At 53.2% G+C, this 16,187-nt stretch overlaps 1 protein-coding gene across 1 annotated transcript in view; it reads left to right on the forward strand.

Moving 5' to 3' along the window:
• MYO5B (myosin VB) overlaps nucleotides 1–16,187 on the forward strand; it is a 169,098-nt gene that overhangs the window by 68,709 nt on the left and 84,202 nt on the right. The window contains exons 11-14 of the mRNA XM_075533231.1: nucleotides 6,515–6,596; nucleotides 7,159–7,299; nucleotides 11,822–11,944; nucleotides 13,243–13,326. Coding sequence (XP_075389346.1) covers nucleotides 6,515–6,596; nucleotides 7,159–7,299; nucleotides 11,822–11,944; nucleotides 13,243–13,326 — 430 coding nt within the window. The remainder of the gene's footprint in view (nucleotides 1–6,514; nucleotides 6,597–7,158; nucleotides 7,300–11,821; nucleotides 11,945–13,242; nucleotides 13,327–16,187) is intronic.

The raw sequence follows: 16,187 nt of genomic DNA on the forward strand, positions 1-16,187 counted from the left end.
TCACGATCACACAGACTGGTGTGCTTCTTCCATATGGGCTTTGTTGCTTCTCAGCTAGATGGCCGCTTGTTTATCTTCAAGCCTTTAAGACTTCAGATGCTATATCTTTTGATAGCTGAGCACCATCAGCTTTCTTCACCACATTTGCTTATGCACATGTTTGTCTTCAATGATCATCTCAGCAATCATGTTGGTAAACTGAGCATCATGGAATGCCAGTTTAATAGAACAAAGTGTTCTTGCATTGAGGGAGTACTTGAGTGGAGGCCATTGTTCACCTGCTACCTTAATACTAAACCTATAAATATATGCACACAGATCTATTTTCCAATCATCATATATAGATATATTTATATATGTACATGCCTGTATTTAGACCTCTATAAATGCCCTTTGCCTCCTACTTCTTTCCTCTGTTTCCTTTTACCTTCCTCTTGTCCCACTATCATGCTCAGCCTTCATTTGGGTTCAGTAATTCCTCTCAGTTACATTGTCCTTGATCAAACCCTACCAGACCTCCTACACCCTCCTTGCCACCCTTATTGTTCCCGTCTCTGCGGATTTATTTTTTAAGGAGAAATAAGTTCATACACTTACTGTTCTCAGTGCCCTTGAAATGTGGGAGGGCACACTGTGTAGGCAGAGAGAGAGAGACAGCCATCTACCTGGGACCCACCTCTCTGGCTCTCTAACCAGCCCCTCCCATTTCAAATGCACGCCTGTCTCCAGCCTTCTCTCCATGTGGCAAAGGTGGTTCTGTAAGGAGCCTGCCATCCTGCACAGCCTCGGGATGCCCAAGCTTTGCTTTGCCCTCACCTCTGCCATACTCATTCATCCTTGGCTGAGAGGATGGGGATGCCTGGTGCCCATCACGGGTGTCCTTGAGGTAAGCTCTTGGCTTCGATTTCCTCATCCCACCTCCCACCCCATCCCCATCACTTGGGACCATAAGGTAGACGCTGGTGGGACAAGGACTGGGAGGGACCTGCTCTGCATGCAGTGAGCGCTTACTCGTTAAAGGAAGGCAGGAGCAGGAGTTGGAATGAAGGGCCTCAGCCATCCCTCCATGCCGACTCCTCGTGGCCCCCTCGGGCACAGGGTAGAAGTGCCCTATGGGTTTCCAAGACGATAACTCAGTAGACCATCTCGTCTTTCCCCCGTGGCTTGGCTGATGCTTTTGTTCATTAGCCCAACTCGTAATCCCACCACCACCAGGGCTCCTTCTGCATTTGCTGAGCATGGTGCTAATCCAGGAAATGAGTCCCTCTCGCTCTCCGTGCCCCTGCCTGAGAGCGTGACTTTCTTCAGCTGGCGTGACTGCCCCCAGTTGAAGCACAGGGGCCGTCTCGGGTGCTGCCGCCCTGGGATGGGCTCATTGCAGAGACTACGGGCTGTAGAGCAGGCGAGGGGGACCTTTCCCCTGCCGAGGGCCCTTTGCATACGTTGAACACCGTTTGCAGGCCATCCAGAACTATCGACTTCAATCTGAGCCCGATCTCTTTGCTCAACCCTTTAATTAGCCATCCCTAATGTGATGGCTGTGAGGAGCCCTAGTGGCATAGCGGTTATGCTTTGGGCTGCTAACTGCGAGGTTGGCAGTTCAAAACCACTAGCCACTACACAGGAGAAAGACGAGGCTCTCTACTCCCATAAAAAGTGACAGTCTCAGGAACCCACAGAGGCAGTGAATCTGAGTCAGAATGAAAACGGGCCAGAATTGACTCGATTGCAGTGTTGTTTTTTTAATGTGGTGGGTAGCATTGCGTCTCTGATGACGCATGTGATGTTACCTGCTCTTGATGATTCTCTGGGCCAGACGTTCCCCACCCTTGCTGTCGATGAACCATTCCAGTGGGTTTGTTTTATTTTGTTGGTAAATATCTCAGCTGTGGTTCCGGCGAGTTTCTCCCGGAGTGAACGGACCCTCCTCTGTAGAAGGACGCATATGCTGCTCCCCGCTTCCTGGTGCTTCAGGGGAACTCGTCCCTTCGCCCTCTGAGCCGGAGTGCCTGTGGGAACTGGGTGGGCCATGCCTGCACCACTGGGACAGGCCTGCTGCTCAGAGCCCTTTCCTGGATTCTCCTGCTGCTTCCCTCCCCCGTCCCGGCCCTTCCCCTGCCTCCAGTGCCTGGTACTAAGTTCCCTACCTCCCACTCCCCTGCCCAGGGCCCCAAGATGTGCAAAGCAGGCAACACCCGGAGCGATTTTGCCAACACACGCCAAATGCTTCCCATTGACTAAGGACCTGCCTGCCTTTGGGGTTGTTGACTGTGGGCAGTAGTGAGACTGGGGCCCTTTGGCTGGGCATCCTCCCAACCTGCCCTAACCAGCACTTGCATCTTCAGGCTGGAGAGGCTGCACAGTTGCCTCCGTGCGGAAACAGGAAATTAATGGCTTCCGTTTGAGAGTGGTGGGGGGGAAAGACTCATTTCTTTGTCTCTGACTGCAGCCTTCAAAATGCCAAGGTAGCAGAGCAGGGTGGCCTGTGACCCAGAGTACATAGGGAGCAAGGCAGGGTAGAACCCAAGCCTGGCAGGGAGAGAGGAGGGTGGGAAGGAGGAAGTGGGCGTTTTTGAAGCTAGGAAGCAGGAAATGGGATCTCCATTCTTGCTCCGTCTTGGTGTGGCTTTCTCTGTCTCTCACAGATTCCTGCCTTGGAAGGTAATCCTCCTCAGCCCTTCATCCACCTCTATCAGCTGGATGGGGTGCAATCTCCCCTCTTTGCTTGGTTTTTGTTGTGTTGATCTCACACTCCAAACGGGAGCTTACAGGTGATTTCTTTAGCCACGGCCTTGCTGTGCAGGGAGACCCACTCGGTTCTCCTCTGACTGGCGGTTCATCGAAGAGAGAGGTCAGGGTGGTACTCACTTCCAGTGCCGAGATGGCATGTGGCCCGGTGTTGCAAAGCCCAGAAGGTGTGCCTAGCCATGCCCCACCCAGACCAGGCCTGCCTGGCTGGCTCCAAAGCAGCTCTAGGCTTCACCCTCCTTTAAAACTACCTGTTGTCCATCCCTCCTCTGCACCTTGGCCACTTATTGTCTCCTTCCCAATAGCTCTTTGTTTCAGGGGCAGCTTCTTGTCTCCTTCCCAAGAGCTCTTTGGTTCTGGGGCCATGACTGGCTCTCTTCAGCCATCACTTACTGGGGATAGTTGGCCAGTGGCTTGGGAGAGGCTCACTGGATGGTAGGCATTTTCCCGTCCCACGGGGACTTCCTGGGGTCTGAACACACTGCTAGCCAGAGGGCTTTAGGTCCTGCAGAAGCGGGGCTCCTCTGAGCTTCCAGTGTTTGCAGTGCCTAGGATGGTTCTCTCCCTGGAGGGCAAGTCTCGGTGGGGACACAATGGCACAGAGCAGAGAAGCCCACCCAGAGTTAAAGTCCTGTCCTCCTTAGGTTCGGCCAGCATCCTGGGATGGCTTAATAAAGGGATCAGGAGCTCTGGCCGGTCCCACAAGCCCTAAGAGCTCTCAGGAGTTTCTATGGACTTCGGGATGGAAAGGGGCCCTGCGCGTGGCCATTGGACTCATGGCTCTGGGCCCACTGAATGATGGCCCTGTTAAACACCTGTCTGGAGAGAATGTCCCTGCAGTCCTTCTTCTGTGTCTGACTTTGGGGCATGAGCATTCCCAGGAACCACTCCTTCCTCTCAGACCTACATCCCACGTCGTCATCATCATCTTCGATCTTGGGCAGCATGGCGGCGATCTGCCGTCAGATACAGAGAAGTGGCCGCGCTGAGAGACGCCACTTCTTGACCGACCCTCAGGGGGAAGGATTTCTCATCACTGCTTCAGGTCCAGGGGCGTGAGGGGCATGGGGCGGGTTAATCTTTAGCACAGAGTAGCCAGCTGGTTTTTATCGCATGTTCCCATGCTGCAGAAGGCATTCTATTTCAGAGCCCCTTGCAGCCCTTCTGTCCCTTCCACTCGGAGGGGCAGGAAAAGAAGACAGTGACGTTTGCACTGCCTTGACAAGATAGAAGGAGCTAGAAGGAGAGGTGATCATTGAATCACCATGAGCACAGACCCACCTCTCAGCTTCGCACCTTGTTTTCCCCTCCTTTGACCTTCCTCCCTTTGGACATGCTGTCAGCAGAGACCTGTCCCTGGAAGTTCAAGGGCCTCAGCAGAGAGGAAGGCCTTGCACGAGATGGCACGATACAGTGGCTGCCCCCTAGACTCAGCACAGGAGCCAGTGTGAGGATTGGCACAGGGCCGGGCAGTGTTTGATTCTATTGTGCCCGGGGCTGTGATGAGGGGGTCACGACTCAATGGCACCCACGACTGACAGCAGCCCACCCCAGGAGTCTGGTCTAAGTATCCCCCACATTGATTTGATGCCGGAAACCCAGCGCCCTCCAGTGTGCAGACGTCTCGGTGGGAACTAGGAATGGACCCACTGATGAGGCGTCTCTACTGATGGGAAAATGACTCCAAATATAGTTTCAAGGGAAAGCAGAGGTGACACATGCCCCACCCCACCCCGCCCCTGCCTTGGCTGTGATTTCCTGAGGTGGGTGCCTTGCCTGTCTTCCTAGCCCCTCATTCATCTCCACCCCTCCCCTCCAGATGGCAGTGATGACACTAGATGACAGTGGAATTGTGACCAGATCATACCTTTTGAAACAGGGAGGTCGTGAGCTAATTGCAGGCCATCGCCAATTAACAGAGTGTCCTTTGTGGAGGCTACTGATATAAACCTTTAAAAATAACAAGCTGTTTCCATCCTGGTGGCAAAAGCCCAGCCAGGACCCCCAGTCGCCATCCTCTGGCCAACTGCTTGGTCGGGCATTTATCCTCCGTCTAGGTTGAGTTCACTCATTTTCCTCCGGGGCTTAGGTGCCGGCACCCTGTTTAGGTGAGAGGAAGAGAATGAGGTTCAAGGTGAGTGGGCTGAGTCTACAGGGCCTTCGACTGGTCTGGGAGGGCCCCCACTAACATTGTGGCTGGCGGGCATGGTGCTTCCCTCTGCCCGGTCTGCGGTGCGCGGGGCTAGCTGACTGCCTTTATCCTGGCTTGGGCAATGCATCTGTGACCTTGCTTTCTTCACCCAGAGTGACTTTTCTTCCACATGGGCATGGCCAAACGCTGTGCTTCAATCTGGTTGTCTCTAAACAGTTGACGTCTTTGATTGCAACATGATTTTCCACTTTTCCATGTTTTACATGCGAGAGAGATGTGGGGGGGGGGATAGAGGGAGGGAGGGAAGGAGGGAGAGAGAGAGAGGTGAGAGCGGGGCAGGGAGGAGAAGCCTGATGCTGTCTGGACACTGGCCAACAACCCTACTGAGTGCTGTATCCCGTTGTGCTGGTCCTCCTGCCTAGAGTCCCTTCTCAGCACCCCCTCACCACTCCCACCCCATCCCATCCCAACGCCACCTGGGGGCAGCTCCAATGCGTCTGGTGGAAGGTGGTGATTAGGAAATACAATCGATTTAGATTAGAGGTGGTGTTGAATCAAGTTAAAGGGTCAGAAGAAGACAAGCCCTCAATGCGATGGATTGACACAAGCCCTCTGACAGTGGGCTCACACACACCCGTGACCAGGAGGATGGAGGCACCGTGCAGTTAGACAGAAGGGTGCCGAGGGTTGGAACCAAGCAGACAGTGCACAACACTCAGCTGGGAAGGCTCGCAGGACGCTTGATAGGATTGAGAAACAGCTGCTCCTATTGAAGAATGGGGACTGTTGGGGGTCGGCTTTCATGTGAATCCGGAACAAGAGAATGGACCCCCCCCCCAGGCTTGCAGGGGAGCACTAGCTGCCTTTGGGCCCCCTCTTGTTCCCCCACGTGGACCCCTTTCCCAATCCCCACTTCTTTAAGGAACAGCCCTGATCCAGGTGCTGGCCTGGGGAAATGCTCACCATGGTAAGGTAAGTAACCAAGACAGGCAAATTTTACATAAAATTCTAATCTTGTTCAAAAGTAAAAAGCTACCGAAAGGAAGCCCACCAAAATATGAAGGGGCTTCAAAACATTTGTAGGAAAATGGAATTAAAAGACAATGCCGTTTTGCCTACAAAATGTCTGAGAGCCCCTTATATAGCTGATGGCCAATCTAGGTAATTGAATCATTGGTAACTTCCTTTTTTTCCTTTATAAATCTTTCTATTGTCAATACCTCTTTTCTAATTATGACCCTAGAGACAGACTTTACTGTCCTAGTGGGTAGGGCTTTCCATAGTGCCGAAACCAACAGAGGCGGGCCCCTTTGAGCACAAGAGCAGGAAATGGGGATTCCCTACTGGGTGAGAGTGGGAACTGGCCCAGCTCACTGTATTGATGCCCTGTTGACTCCCACAAAGTGGTGCAGTGGGTTATACATTGGGATACTAACCACAAGGTCAGCAGTTTGAAACGACTGCTGGGAGAAAGATGAGACTTTCTACTCCTGTAAAAAGCTGACAGTCTTAGAAAATCACAGGGGTAGTTCCGGTATCAACACCATGACCATGAGCATTGACTCCCTCATACAAGCTATCTCTCTGACTTTCTGCCCTCTGTCCATCACACAGGTTTGAGACCTTTGAGATCAACAGCTTTGAGCAGTTTTGCATCAACTATGCCAATGAAAAACTCCAGCAGCAGTTCAACTCGGTAGGTGGTAGGGGACATCTGGGGGCATTGGGTGGAAAGAACTTACCCTCTCCCCTTCCCATGGCTCCCCCTCCCCCTGCCCCAGGGGGTGGGGTGGCAAGTGCCAGGCCACTTCTCTCCTGTCCAGGGCCAGTGGGCTCTAGCTTGGCCTTAGCCATCCCTTGGTGTCCTGCTGGTGCCCCAGCTTTGGGAAGACACTACTCCCACTCCTCAACGGAGGTTCACACTGGGCTGTGGGGAAGGAGCACATGGTCCTCTCCTTGGCCTTGACCCCCTACTCCTCGTGAGCCTGGCCTTCCAGGAGCACTTCAGTAAGTTCTAACGATTAGAGTTGCGGTCTGCCTGCGCAGGTGAGCATAGCCTGTCCGGGGGAAGGGCTCGCACAGGGAATAAGAATCAACTAAGCTTTTCTGCTCTACACTCCAACCATGCCTTAGACCCAGACCTGCTCCGTGGGTGTCCGTCGCCCTCTAAGATGAAGGACGCGTGGGGGGAGCACGCAGGGGTGATATGAAGGCACGCATGTAGTTCGCTAATCTTCATCTTGAACTCCGCTTCCCAGCATGTCTTCAAACTGGAGCAGGAGGAATACATGAGGGAGCAGATTCCTTGGACCTTGATTGACTTCTACGATAACCAGCCTTGTATCGACCTCATAGAAGCGAAGCTGGGCATCTTGGACCTGTTGGATGAGGAGTGTAAGGTAAAACTGATGGGGGCTGCGCTTGAATCAGCTCCATTCCAGGCTTGGCAGGGAGGGCAGGGAGCGCTGGGCAGACCCAGGGCACGTGTGCGATCCTGGAGCGCGAGTTCCATCTGCGTACGGGGGTGTGAGGCATTCACCGTGCCTGGCAGATGCTGCCATGCCGGCTCATGGGTACCTCTGTGGGCAGACACTGGGTGGTATCGTTGGCAAATGTCCTAGGTGCCAAGAGACAGGCCTCAACATCAGGTGCTCCCGGGAGGAAGACAGTGGGAGGCCTCCCACCCGCCCCCTTCCTCCCCATGCCCAGCAGGCCCTCAGGACTGTGGTCCCTGAGTGAAGACCAAGGTGGCTTCCGAGGGCCCATTGCCCAGCACGCTCGTGGGCAGTTGCTCTCTGAAGCTGGTGATGGAGAGAGATGAGGTGGCTTTCTCACATATGCCGAGTCACCTGTCCAACAAGCCATGTTCCATGTGCAGAGACTTGGACAACCTGCCCTTACCTATTACACCATTTCATCGTGCGGTCCTGTGGAAGAGACTCAGACAGCCATCACCACGGTCCATTTCAGAGCCTCTTCTCGCCCATACGCACTTCTGCGAGCTCCCTGTCCCCCAACGGCCTCCCCTGCCGTGCCCCTACATCATCCATTCAGTGATTGCCTCTACAGATGAAGCTGTCCTGGATCTCACATACAGGAAGCCATAAAACAAAACAAAACACCACCAGCAAGAAACACGTGAAAACAGCAGCCATGACAAAACAAAACGGAGAAAATCCTCAGCCACAGAGAAAATCCTCAGCCGCAAAGAAAGCAGAAAATAAGAAAACTGAAGCAACTTTGAAATGGGACAAAAGGGAGATCTAGATACAACGTATTCTTAACGGCTTTATTTAGATGTAACTCAGATACTATGCAATTCACCTACTTAGACGATACCTTTCAGGAGTTGTTTTGTTTTTTTTCAGTGTGTTCAGTTATAAGCCTACCACCACTGCCCATCTTAGCGCATTTTAACCTTTTAGCAGGCTCTCCCCACTCCTCCAAAGCCACTCACCCAAGTCCTAGGCAATCACTAATCTATAGATTTGCCTGATGTGGGCATTGCATCTAAGTGGAGACTTCCCCTTTTGGATGAGGCCGGTGGCCAGCACAGCAGGTCCGAGGCAGTCAACCTGAGAGAGACAGAGCAGGAGTATGCATGTAGCTCCTGGTCTGAGACTTGCTCCACTTTCTTTTGAGCTTGTGTGACACCACTTGTGTGGAACAAAGGCTTTGTTTCAGTGGCATCTTCCAGAGCTATGCGTTAGTCTGGGTAGACTAGAGAAACAGACTCATAAACACGCATATGTGTATAAGAAGGAATTTTATATACAGGAGCAGTTGAATATTGAGGAAACAGCCCAGCCCAGCTCAGTCCAAGTCCATAAGTCTGCTATTAGCTCATATGTCTGATACCAATCTATAAAGTCCTCTTCAGATGCAGGAAACACATGCAATGTTGCCGAATGCAGGACAGTCACAGGCCAGTGGGTGGGAAGTCTTTGGATCCAGTGGTGTTGTAAGCATCTCAGTGCTGACGGGTCTCTATGTGACTTCTCCAGGTTCGGGGTTCTGGCTGCATCAGGGTAGGTCCACATGGCTTCTCCTCAGGAATGTCTCGCAGGGAGTAAGCAGTGAGGGAGAAGTGTCTCCCACCTCCAAGGAGGAAGTACTGGATTTCCCAGAATTTTCAGGAGACCATACCCACACAGAGGCCTCATTGGGTATGATCTGATTGACAGGCTAGACTCCACCCCTACACTCTTAATCCTCTCCAATTGACAAACGATTATATAACTACCACATCACAATACACATACACTCCTTTCCTTGCATGGGAGGATTTGTGGAGGTAAGAGGCTTCCACCTAACACTGCTTCCTGGCTACCTTTAAAATGCCTTCCTATAAAATAAACAAACAAACAAATAAGATGCCCTCCAGAGCCAGCCTGTCTGGCTCTGAACCCCAGCTCTGCCGCTTCCCAGCTCTGTGACTGGGCAAGTTACTCTTGGTGTCAGCATCCTCACCTGTAGCATGCATGTCAGCCTAGTATATTCAGGATTTGAATGAGTCGACCGATATAAATACGTAGTACTGCCTGGACTTTGGTGGAGGTGGAACCCTGGTGGCACTGTGGGCTGCTCTCCACCAAGGTCAGCACCACCAGCTGCCCCTTAGGAGACAGATGAAGCTTTCTGCACCCAGAAAGACTCCCTGTCTCAGAAACCCACGGCAGCAATTCTACTGTGTCCTCTGTGTTGGGCTGCTATGGGCTGGGATCGACTGAATGGCAGTGAGTTTTGTAGTTTGGTTTTTGCTGCTTGAGTCTATGGGCCTTAGGGAGGGCAATTGGGGTTCGTCTCACCTTGTAGTCAGGAGATTCTGGTTCAGTTCGTGGCCAGTGCATACAGCCATGACCTGTTAATGGAGCCTTGCATGTTGCTGTGATACTGGTTTGGTTTCAGCGCTGCTTCCAGGCATAGGCAGACTAGGAAGAAAGGTCTGGTGATCTTCTGAAGATCAGCCAATGGGAACCCTGTGGATCACAGTGATCCACTCTGTTTTACAGGGGCCGGCCGGCCAGCGGGTCACAGTAACACGACCATGGGCTGTGGATGTGACCCGAGAGCCTCATTTGTGAGGGGATCGTTGATTCTTACTATCCTGACCCCATGTGGCAGGCTAGACCTACCCTGGAGGAGTCTCTAGATTCAAATCTTTGCTGGACTGAGCCCCACGTCTTTCCCCCTGAGGGCTGCTGAGTGGTTTACAGCCTAGTGGTCAGCCACTGAATGGTCATGCCACAGTTTGTGCAGGCCCCTCTCTGTCGTCTGAGGTGGAGGATGGAGCTGCTGCTTCAGCAGGACACACATGACCCCAATAGCTGAGCTCCCTGCTCAGTACTCCATGCCCACCTGGGACTGTCTAGGAGTGGGGGGGGGTCCTCCAGCAAGAGTCCAACTTCACGTTCAAGAGCGGCAGGGTGGTCCGGCAAATGTAGGTGTTGGCCTCAGTGGGCTCTCCGTGGTGGCCATCTGCTGTGCCCTGTCTGCCCCCATGACGGCCCTGCTGGCCAGCCCTCTTCGGCCCCCACACCTGGTGTTTCTAACCACCAGAGCCTGGAGATAAATAGATGCCTACATATAAAAAATGCTGAATTTAATCTATTTTTGTATTTGGTCTGCCCAACACAATTAATAGCCTCTCCCGTGAAGACATTATTTTTGTGTGTGTTTCTTTTTTCCCTTTGGCTTTCCCGTGGCCCTCAGCACAGAGTACTCCAGTTACGAAAGTTGAGCGCTGAGAGAACAATCCATTTGCTTACCAAGTATTTGAGAAATGCATGCTCCGGCCTGTAAGCGTTTTCCCCATGACACACATTTGACTATTAATTTACATAGCAAAGCCTTTTTCAGAAATGGCTGGTGGCAGGGTCACCTTCAACCATATCTGATCGAAACGTCCAATCTCAACTGACACACACGGCAGGCAGTCAGTGACTCTCAAATGGGGTGGGAGATGGCCCGGCCCTCGCTCACCGGAGGGGGTGTGATGTGGTGTCCAAGGGTGACGGCAGGAGTAGCTCCCTGTTGGGACAGTCACCAGCCTCCTTCTCGATTTGAATGGAGGTGACCATGACCCAGCTTCTGTGTGGAATGAAACAGGATGTCTTTTTTTACCTTTGAAGGCCTCCAGAAACATATTGAGAGAGACTGTCCATCAGCATTCTTAGCTTGGTGAGATTCCCCTATTCTGAAGGTGACATGGAGACTTCAAAGGAGGGCAGGGACCAGAGCCATGTCACTCAACCACCGGGTTCTGAAGCTCTTTGAGGGGCAGGAGAGATGAAACGAAACAGTGGGGTAAAGTCCTTGAACCCTTCAAGCTGAGATTTTAGAGTGACTGGGAAATGCCCACAAGCCCACGGAAAGCAGACTGGTGGGTGTGTAAGCGTTTCCCTGGGAGAAAGTTCAGAGCTGAGATCAAGGGTGGCCAGGAAGCTTCAGAGAGCAGGGCAGCCCGTCAAGTGCGCTGATGAGCCCAGAGAGGGAGGACAGGGCTTGCTTGCTGCAGGAGGTAACGTGGGCGAGCGAGCAGAAGGTTGGAGTGGGCACCGATGGGTGTGGGCACCCTGGACACTGACCCGCACAGCCTGGCCAGAGGGAAGCCGTTGCTGCCGCCTGTGTGTTTGTTCCCTGGTGGTGCTCTGTGACGTTGGCCTCACCTCCATTCTCTGCCAGGCAGCAGATTCTGGGAGGCTTACCCCACGCCTGCAGGCCCGTGAAAGAGCCCACCCATGCCTGCGAGTGGAGGGCATGGCCGAGCAGGATCCGGAATAATTCTTTCCACAGTCGAGTTAGGGCCCAGGGTCTGAGATGTGATCCTGCCTCTCGGGGTCGCCTGACCATGGGCTCTGTCCGTCCCCCCAAGGCTTCTCTCCCCTTCTCGTAACAGAGCCCTGTTTTGTGGCTCTGCAGGTCCCCAAAGGTACTGATCAGAACTGGGCTCAAAAGCTCTACGACCGGCACAGCAGCAGCCAGCACTTCCAGAAACCTCGTATGTCCAACACGTCCTTCATCGTCGTCCACTTTGCAGATAAGGTGGGTCTCCTCTGGTGGTGACGCTCTGCCATTCACCCTGGAGGGGGTGGGGTCGGGGAGGGACTCGGGGGCTTCTCGGCTAAGACGGAGCCATCCCTATTCAAGGCGGGTGGTCTGAGTCTCCTGCTGTCCTTGCTCCATCTCACACTGTTGTTAGTGTGGACCAACCCCAGAGCCCTGGGGGTGCTGTGGTTAAGTGTTGGGCTGCTAACCACAAGGTCGGCAGTTCAAATCCACTGACTGCTCCACGGGAGAAAGGTGGAGCTGTCTCCTCCTGTAATGATGTGCAGTCTTAAACAAACCAACAAACCCAAGAGCAGTTTTCCTCTGTCCTATAGGCTCACTAGGAGGTGCGGGAATGAATTGGAAGGACAGTGGATTTGGTCTGGGGCTGTGACCGCAGAGAAGCACAGTCTTGTTTCCAGTGAGGAGTTTAGCAAATATCTGTTGAGAGCCTCTCTCCTGGGACTCTGTTGTTTGTGTTAGTCACCATCAAGTTGATTCTAACACAGGTGTGGGGATAGCAGGTGTGCAGAGAACTCTGCCCCACTGGGTTTTTCCACTGCTTTAAACTTTGGGAAGCAGGTCACCAAGCCTGACTTCCAAGGTGCTTCCAGATGGTTCCATGCACCTACCTTTTGGCTGTTGGGTAGGTGCGGGCTTACCACTAGTGCCACGCAGGGACTCTCAGAGATGCAACAGCAAGGGAAACAGCCCTGGTCCTCACCTCACGGAGTGTGGGCAAGAGGAGGGGGCGTGGAAGCTAAGTCTGCCTCTGGTTTGGGGTGACTCTGTGGAATATACCTTGCTCGGCTGTGAGTGGTTCGGTTCCCAGTACCAAGAGTATCTGTCAACTTTTCTAAATGAAGCTCTCTTTGATGGGCACCAGCTCGGTGCTTCTCAGACGTTCATGCGATTAGGGGTTGGCATCCGCTCGGTGGCAGCGAGTGGGATTTCTTAGATGAGCCATCCACGGACCTGCGTGCCAGGTGCTGCTACAGTGTGGGCCCGGGCAGCAGTCAGAGCATCGGGGTCATGTCTGGTTGAAGGCCGTCTTTGGGGAAGGTCTTTACCAAGCAGTCTTTGCCCCATGAAAGGCACGCACAGTTCCCTGGGTGGAATCCCCGTCCCCCAGTGGAACACCTGTGGATTTCCTAGCTACTCACAACTCTGCAGCTCAGCGCAAACCTCTCCAGTGCTGGGGGCGGGGGGGTGTGTGGGGGGGGTGGGAAGCGCGGGAACACACCTGTCCAGTTAAAACACTAACTGCCGCTTCTCTCCCACGGCTGGGGTCCCAGGTGGAGTATCACTCAGATGGCTTCCTGGAAAAAAACCGAGACACGGTGTATGAAGAGCAGATCAACATCCTGAAGGCCAGCAAGGTAAAGAGTCTGAGACGGGCAAGAAGGTCCCGGCTGGAGTTGGGATCCGGGATGAGGGGTGGCCACATCCTACAGAAGCAGAAGCTAAGCTGTTGGCCATGGGGGTGGGGGGAGAGAGAGAGAGTAAATGGGAGGGTAAAGAGTATTTCCGTCATAAAACATTTGGGATGGAGGAAAGACTAGAGGTAGGGAGGAGGCAGATGGGGAAAACACTAGCTAATGGAAGATGCGGTAAAGAGCGGAGGGGCTGAGAGAAGTGGCCATCTGAAGGGGTGCGGCAGGAATGTACGCCAAGATCATTGAATCTTACCTCCTCCTTCTCCTGCTGCAGATGTAACATGGCTTCAGCCCATTCAGACCCTAGTATCCATGCGGTGACTCCTGGTTAGAAGGCGGTAGAACTCCCCAGGAAGCTAAAACAAGATAAATGGAGGAGAAGGTGGAGCTTGAGGGACACGGAATACACTTTGAATTCTCAATTTGTACTATCTAGAGAAATTTGACATTTTATGAGCAGAAGAAAAGACAGTGAGCATTGTGTCCATTCTACAGACAGGGCAAGCAAGGTACCAATTCACCTAAGTGATTGTATCGCTCACCGACCTTGTGAGGCACTTCCCTGAACACCATGTCTGAGTAAGACGGGGTCTACCTCTTGTTGCTTACATTGTAAGGAGAGAGGGGTCCTGATGGCTCAGTGTCTACGAGCTAGGCTGCCAACCACAAGGTCAGCAGTTCTGATCCACCAGGCACTCTGCAGGAGAAAGACAAGGCTTTCTACTCCCGAAAAGAATGACAGTCTTGGGGCCATTCTACCTTATCCCATGGTGTCCCTGTGAGTCAGAATGAGCTTGATGGTTGTGAGGGACAGAGGCTAATGGGCAGGCAGACAAAGCTAAGCACAAGTAACTGTGACCGCAGAGGGTCCTGCGGCCAGGGAGACACGTGGAGCCGGAGTTCCAAAAGACGGAAACACGGGTATGGACAGACTGATGCCAGCGCTGTCCTGCAGAGGGATCCCAGGAAAGGGCTTCCCAGAATTAGGGAGGCTTTCTGCAGAGGCCACATCTGATAACCCACAGGAAACACCAGAGTAGTTTGTCTTGGTGATAAGCCTTAGATAAGTGCAATGGGGGGGGGGGCTGATAAAATGGAGAAAATACACCCAGCAAAATGGAGCCCTAGGACTTAAAGCCAAGTAAACCCCCTCCCTCACGTCTTCCCACGGCAATGCTTTCCGGGGGATTTGAGTAAGGCCCAGTGCTCGGGCTGCCCCGGGCAGACTGCTGCCCATGGTCACCTCCAGGCTGCCTGGACCTTCGGGGAGTGGTTGCCAGCGAGTTATGTTCGCTCTGCATGGGTGTCATTTTGGAGCTCAGCATAGGATGTCCCCAGCTTCTCTCCAAGGATGACGAATGTGAGCTTTTCCTTGTCCACTAGAATTGAGGGCACGGAGACGGGGGGTGGGATCCGAGCAGCCACCAGCCACAGGGAATGAGGTTTGAACACCTGGGCAGCATTGGCTCCTCGGGTGTCGTAGGGACCCCCTGCTGGTCTGACCGGAGCCCAGAGCATCCCAGAAACAGAATCAGGTAGATCACGATTTAATCATAGCTGGGATTTCGGCCCTCCCTCAGTTCTCATCTGAAAAATGTCACTGAGCCTGGATGTGGTCGAGAGTGGAAATTCACGTGCATAGTTCACGCCCTCTGTGGCGCTTCCAGTGACATAAGTGAGCAGCGTTTTTGGTAAGTTGTGGCGGTGAAGGGAAGGGTGTCATTGAGTCAATTCCGACTCGCAGTGACCCCTGTGCACAGCAGAACGAATCAGTGCCCCGTGGCAGGCCATCCTCACAATGGTTCCTGTGCTGGCCATGGCTGCAGACACTGTGTCCATCCATCTCATTGAGAACCTTCCTCTTTGTTCCTGCCCCTCCGCTTCACCAAACATGATGTCTTTCTCCAGGGACTGGTCTCTCCTGACAGCATGTCCAAAGTATGTAAGACAAAGTCTTGCCGTTCTTGCCTCTAAGAAGCACGCTGGCCATACTTCTTCTAAGACAGATAGGCCTGTCCTTTCAGCAGTCCACAGTCTGTTCAATAGCTTCTTCGGCACTTTGATTCATGTGTATTGAATCTTCCTAAGGTGACCAGATTTTAACAGCGGGACACCAGCGGGACCCCGTGGATGAAACTCATATCCTGGCAAAATAGCCACATGTCAGCCAAAAACCATATACCCTAAGTTTGTCGTGCATTCTTTCCAAAAATTGGGACTTTTTAAACCGCGGCGGGTACGGGAAAAATTGTGAAAAATCGGGACTGTCCCACCCAAAGCAGGACGTCTGGTCACCTTATTCCTGGAACTTCCTTACCCAGTGTCCAACTTTCACAGGCCGATGAGCCGATTGAAAATGCCGGCACTGGGGTCAGGCGCACGCCAGCCCGCAGAGTAACCGCCTGGCTTTTCCACGTTTTGTAGAGGGCTTGGGCGGCAGCTTTATGCAACGCAGTCCATGGTTGGCTCCCTTGACTGCTGCTTCCAGGAGCACCGATTGTGGATCCGAGCCAGGGAAGCCTTGCTGTGGAAAAGAACCATGGGGGTTCCGTGACTTGCTCCCGGGAGCCAGCACACTTGGCATGAGTTGGTGCTCAAGGCTGTGACTCGCGTCACAGTGGAAGGATGCGAAGCCAGGGCAGTGGGGGGCGAGCGGGGGGCGGGGGGAGATGGAGTCTGCAGGAAACCAGCACACCCTCCACAAAGGCCGGCCCAGTATGATTGCGCAGGATGATCTTCCTCCCCCCCCCAACCCCATCGGCAAGCGTGGTGCTACGTGTGAAGTGTTGACTGCCACGCAGTCC

Source organism: Tenrec ecaudatus, chromosome 15 (genome assembly GCF_050624435.1).
Source record: "Tenrec ecaudatus isolate mTenEca1 chromosome 15, mTenEca1.hap1, whole genome shotgun sequence".
NCBI classification, from domain to species: Eukaryota; Metazoa; Chordata; class Mammalia; order Afrosoricida; family Tenrecidae; genus Tenrec; species Tenrec ecaudatus.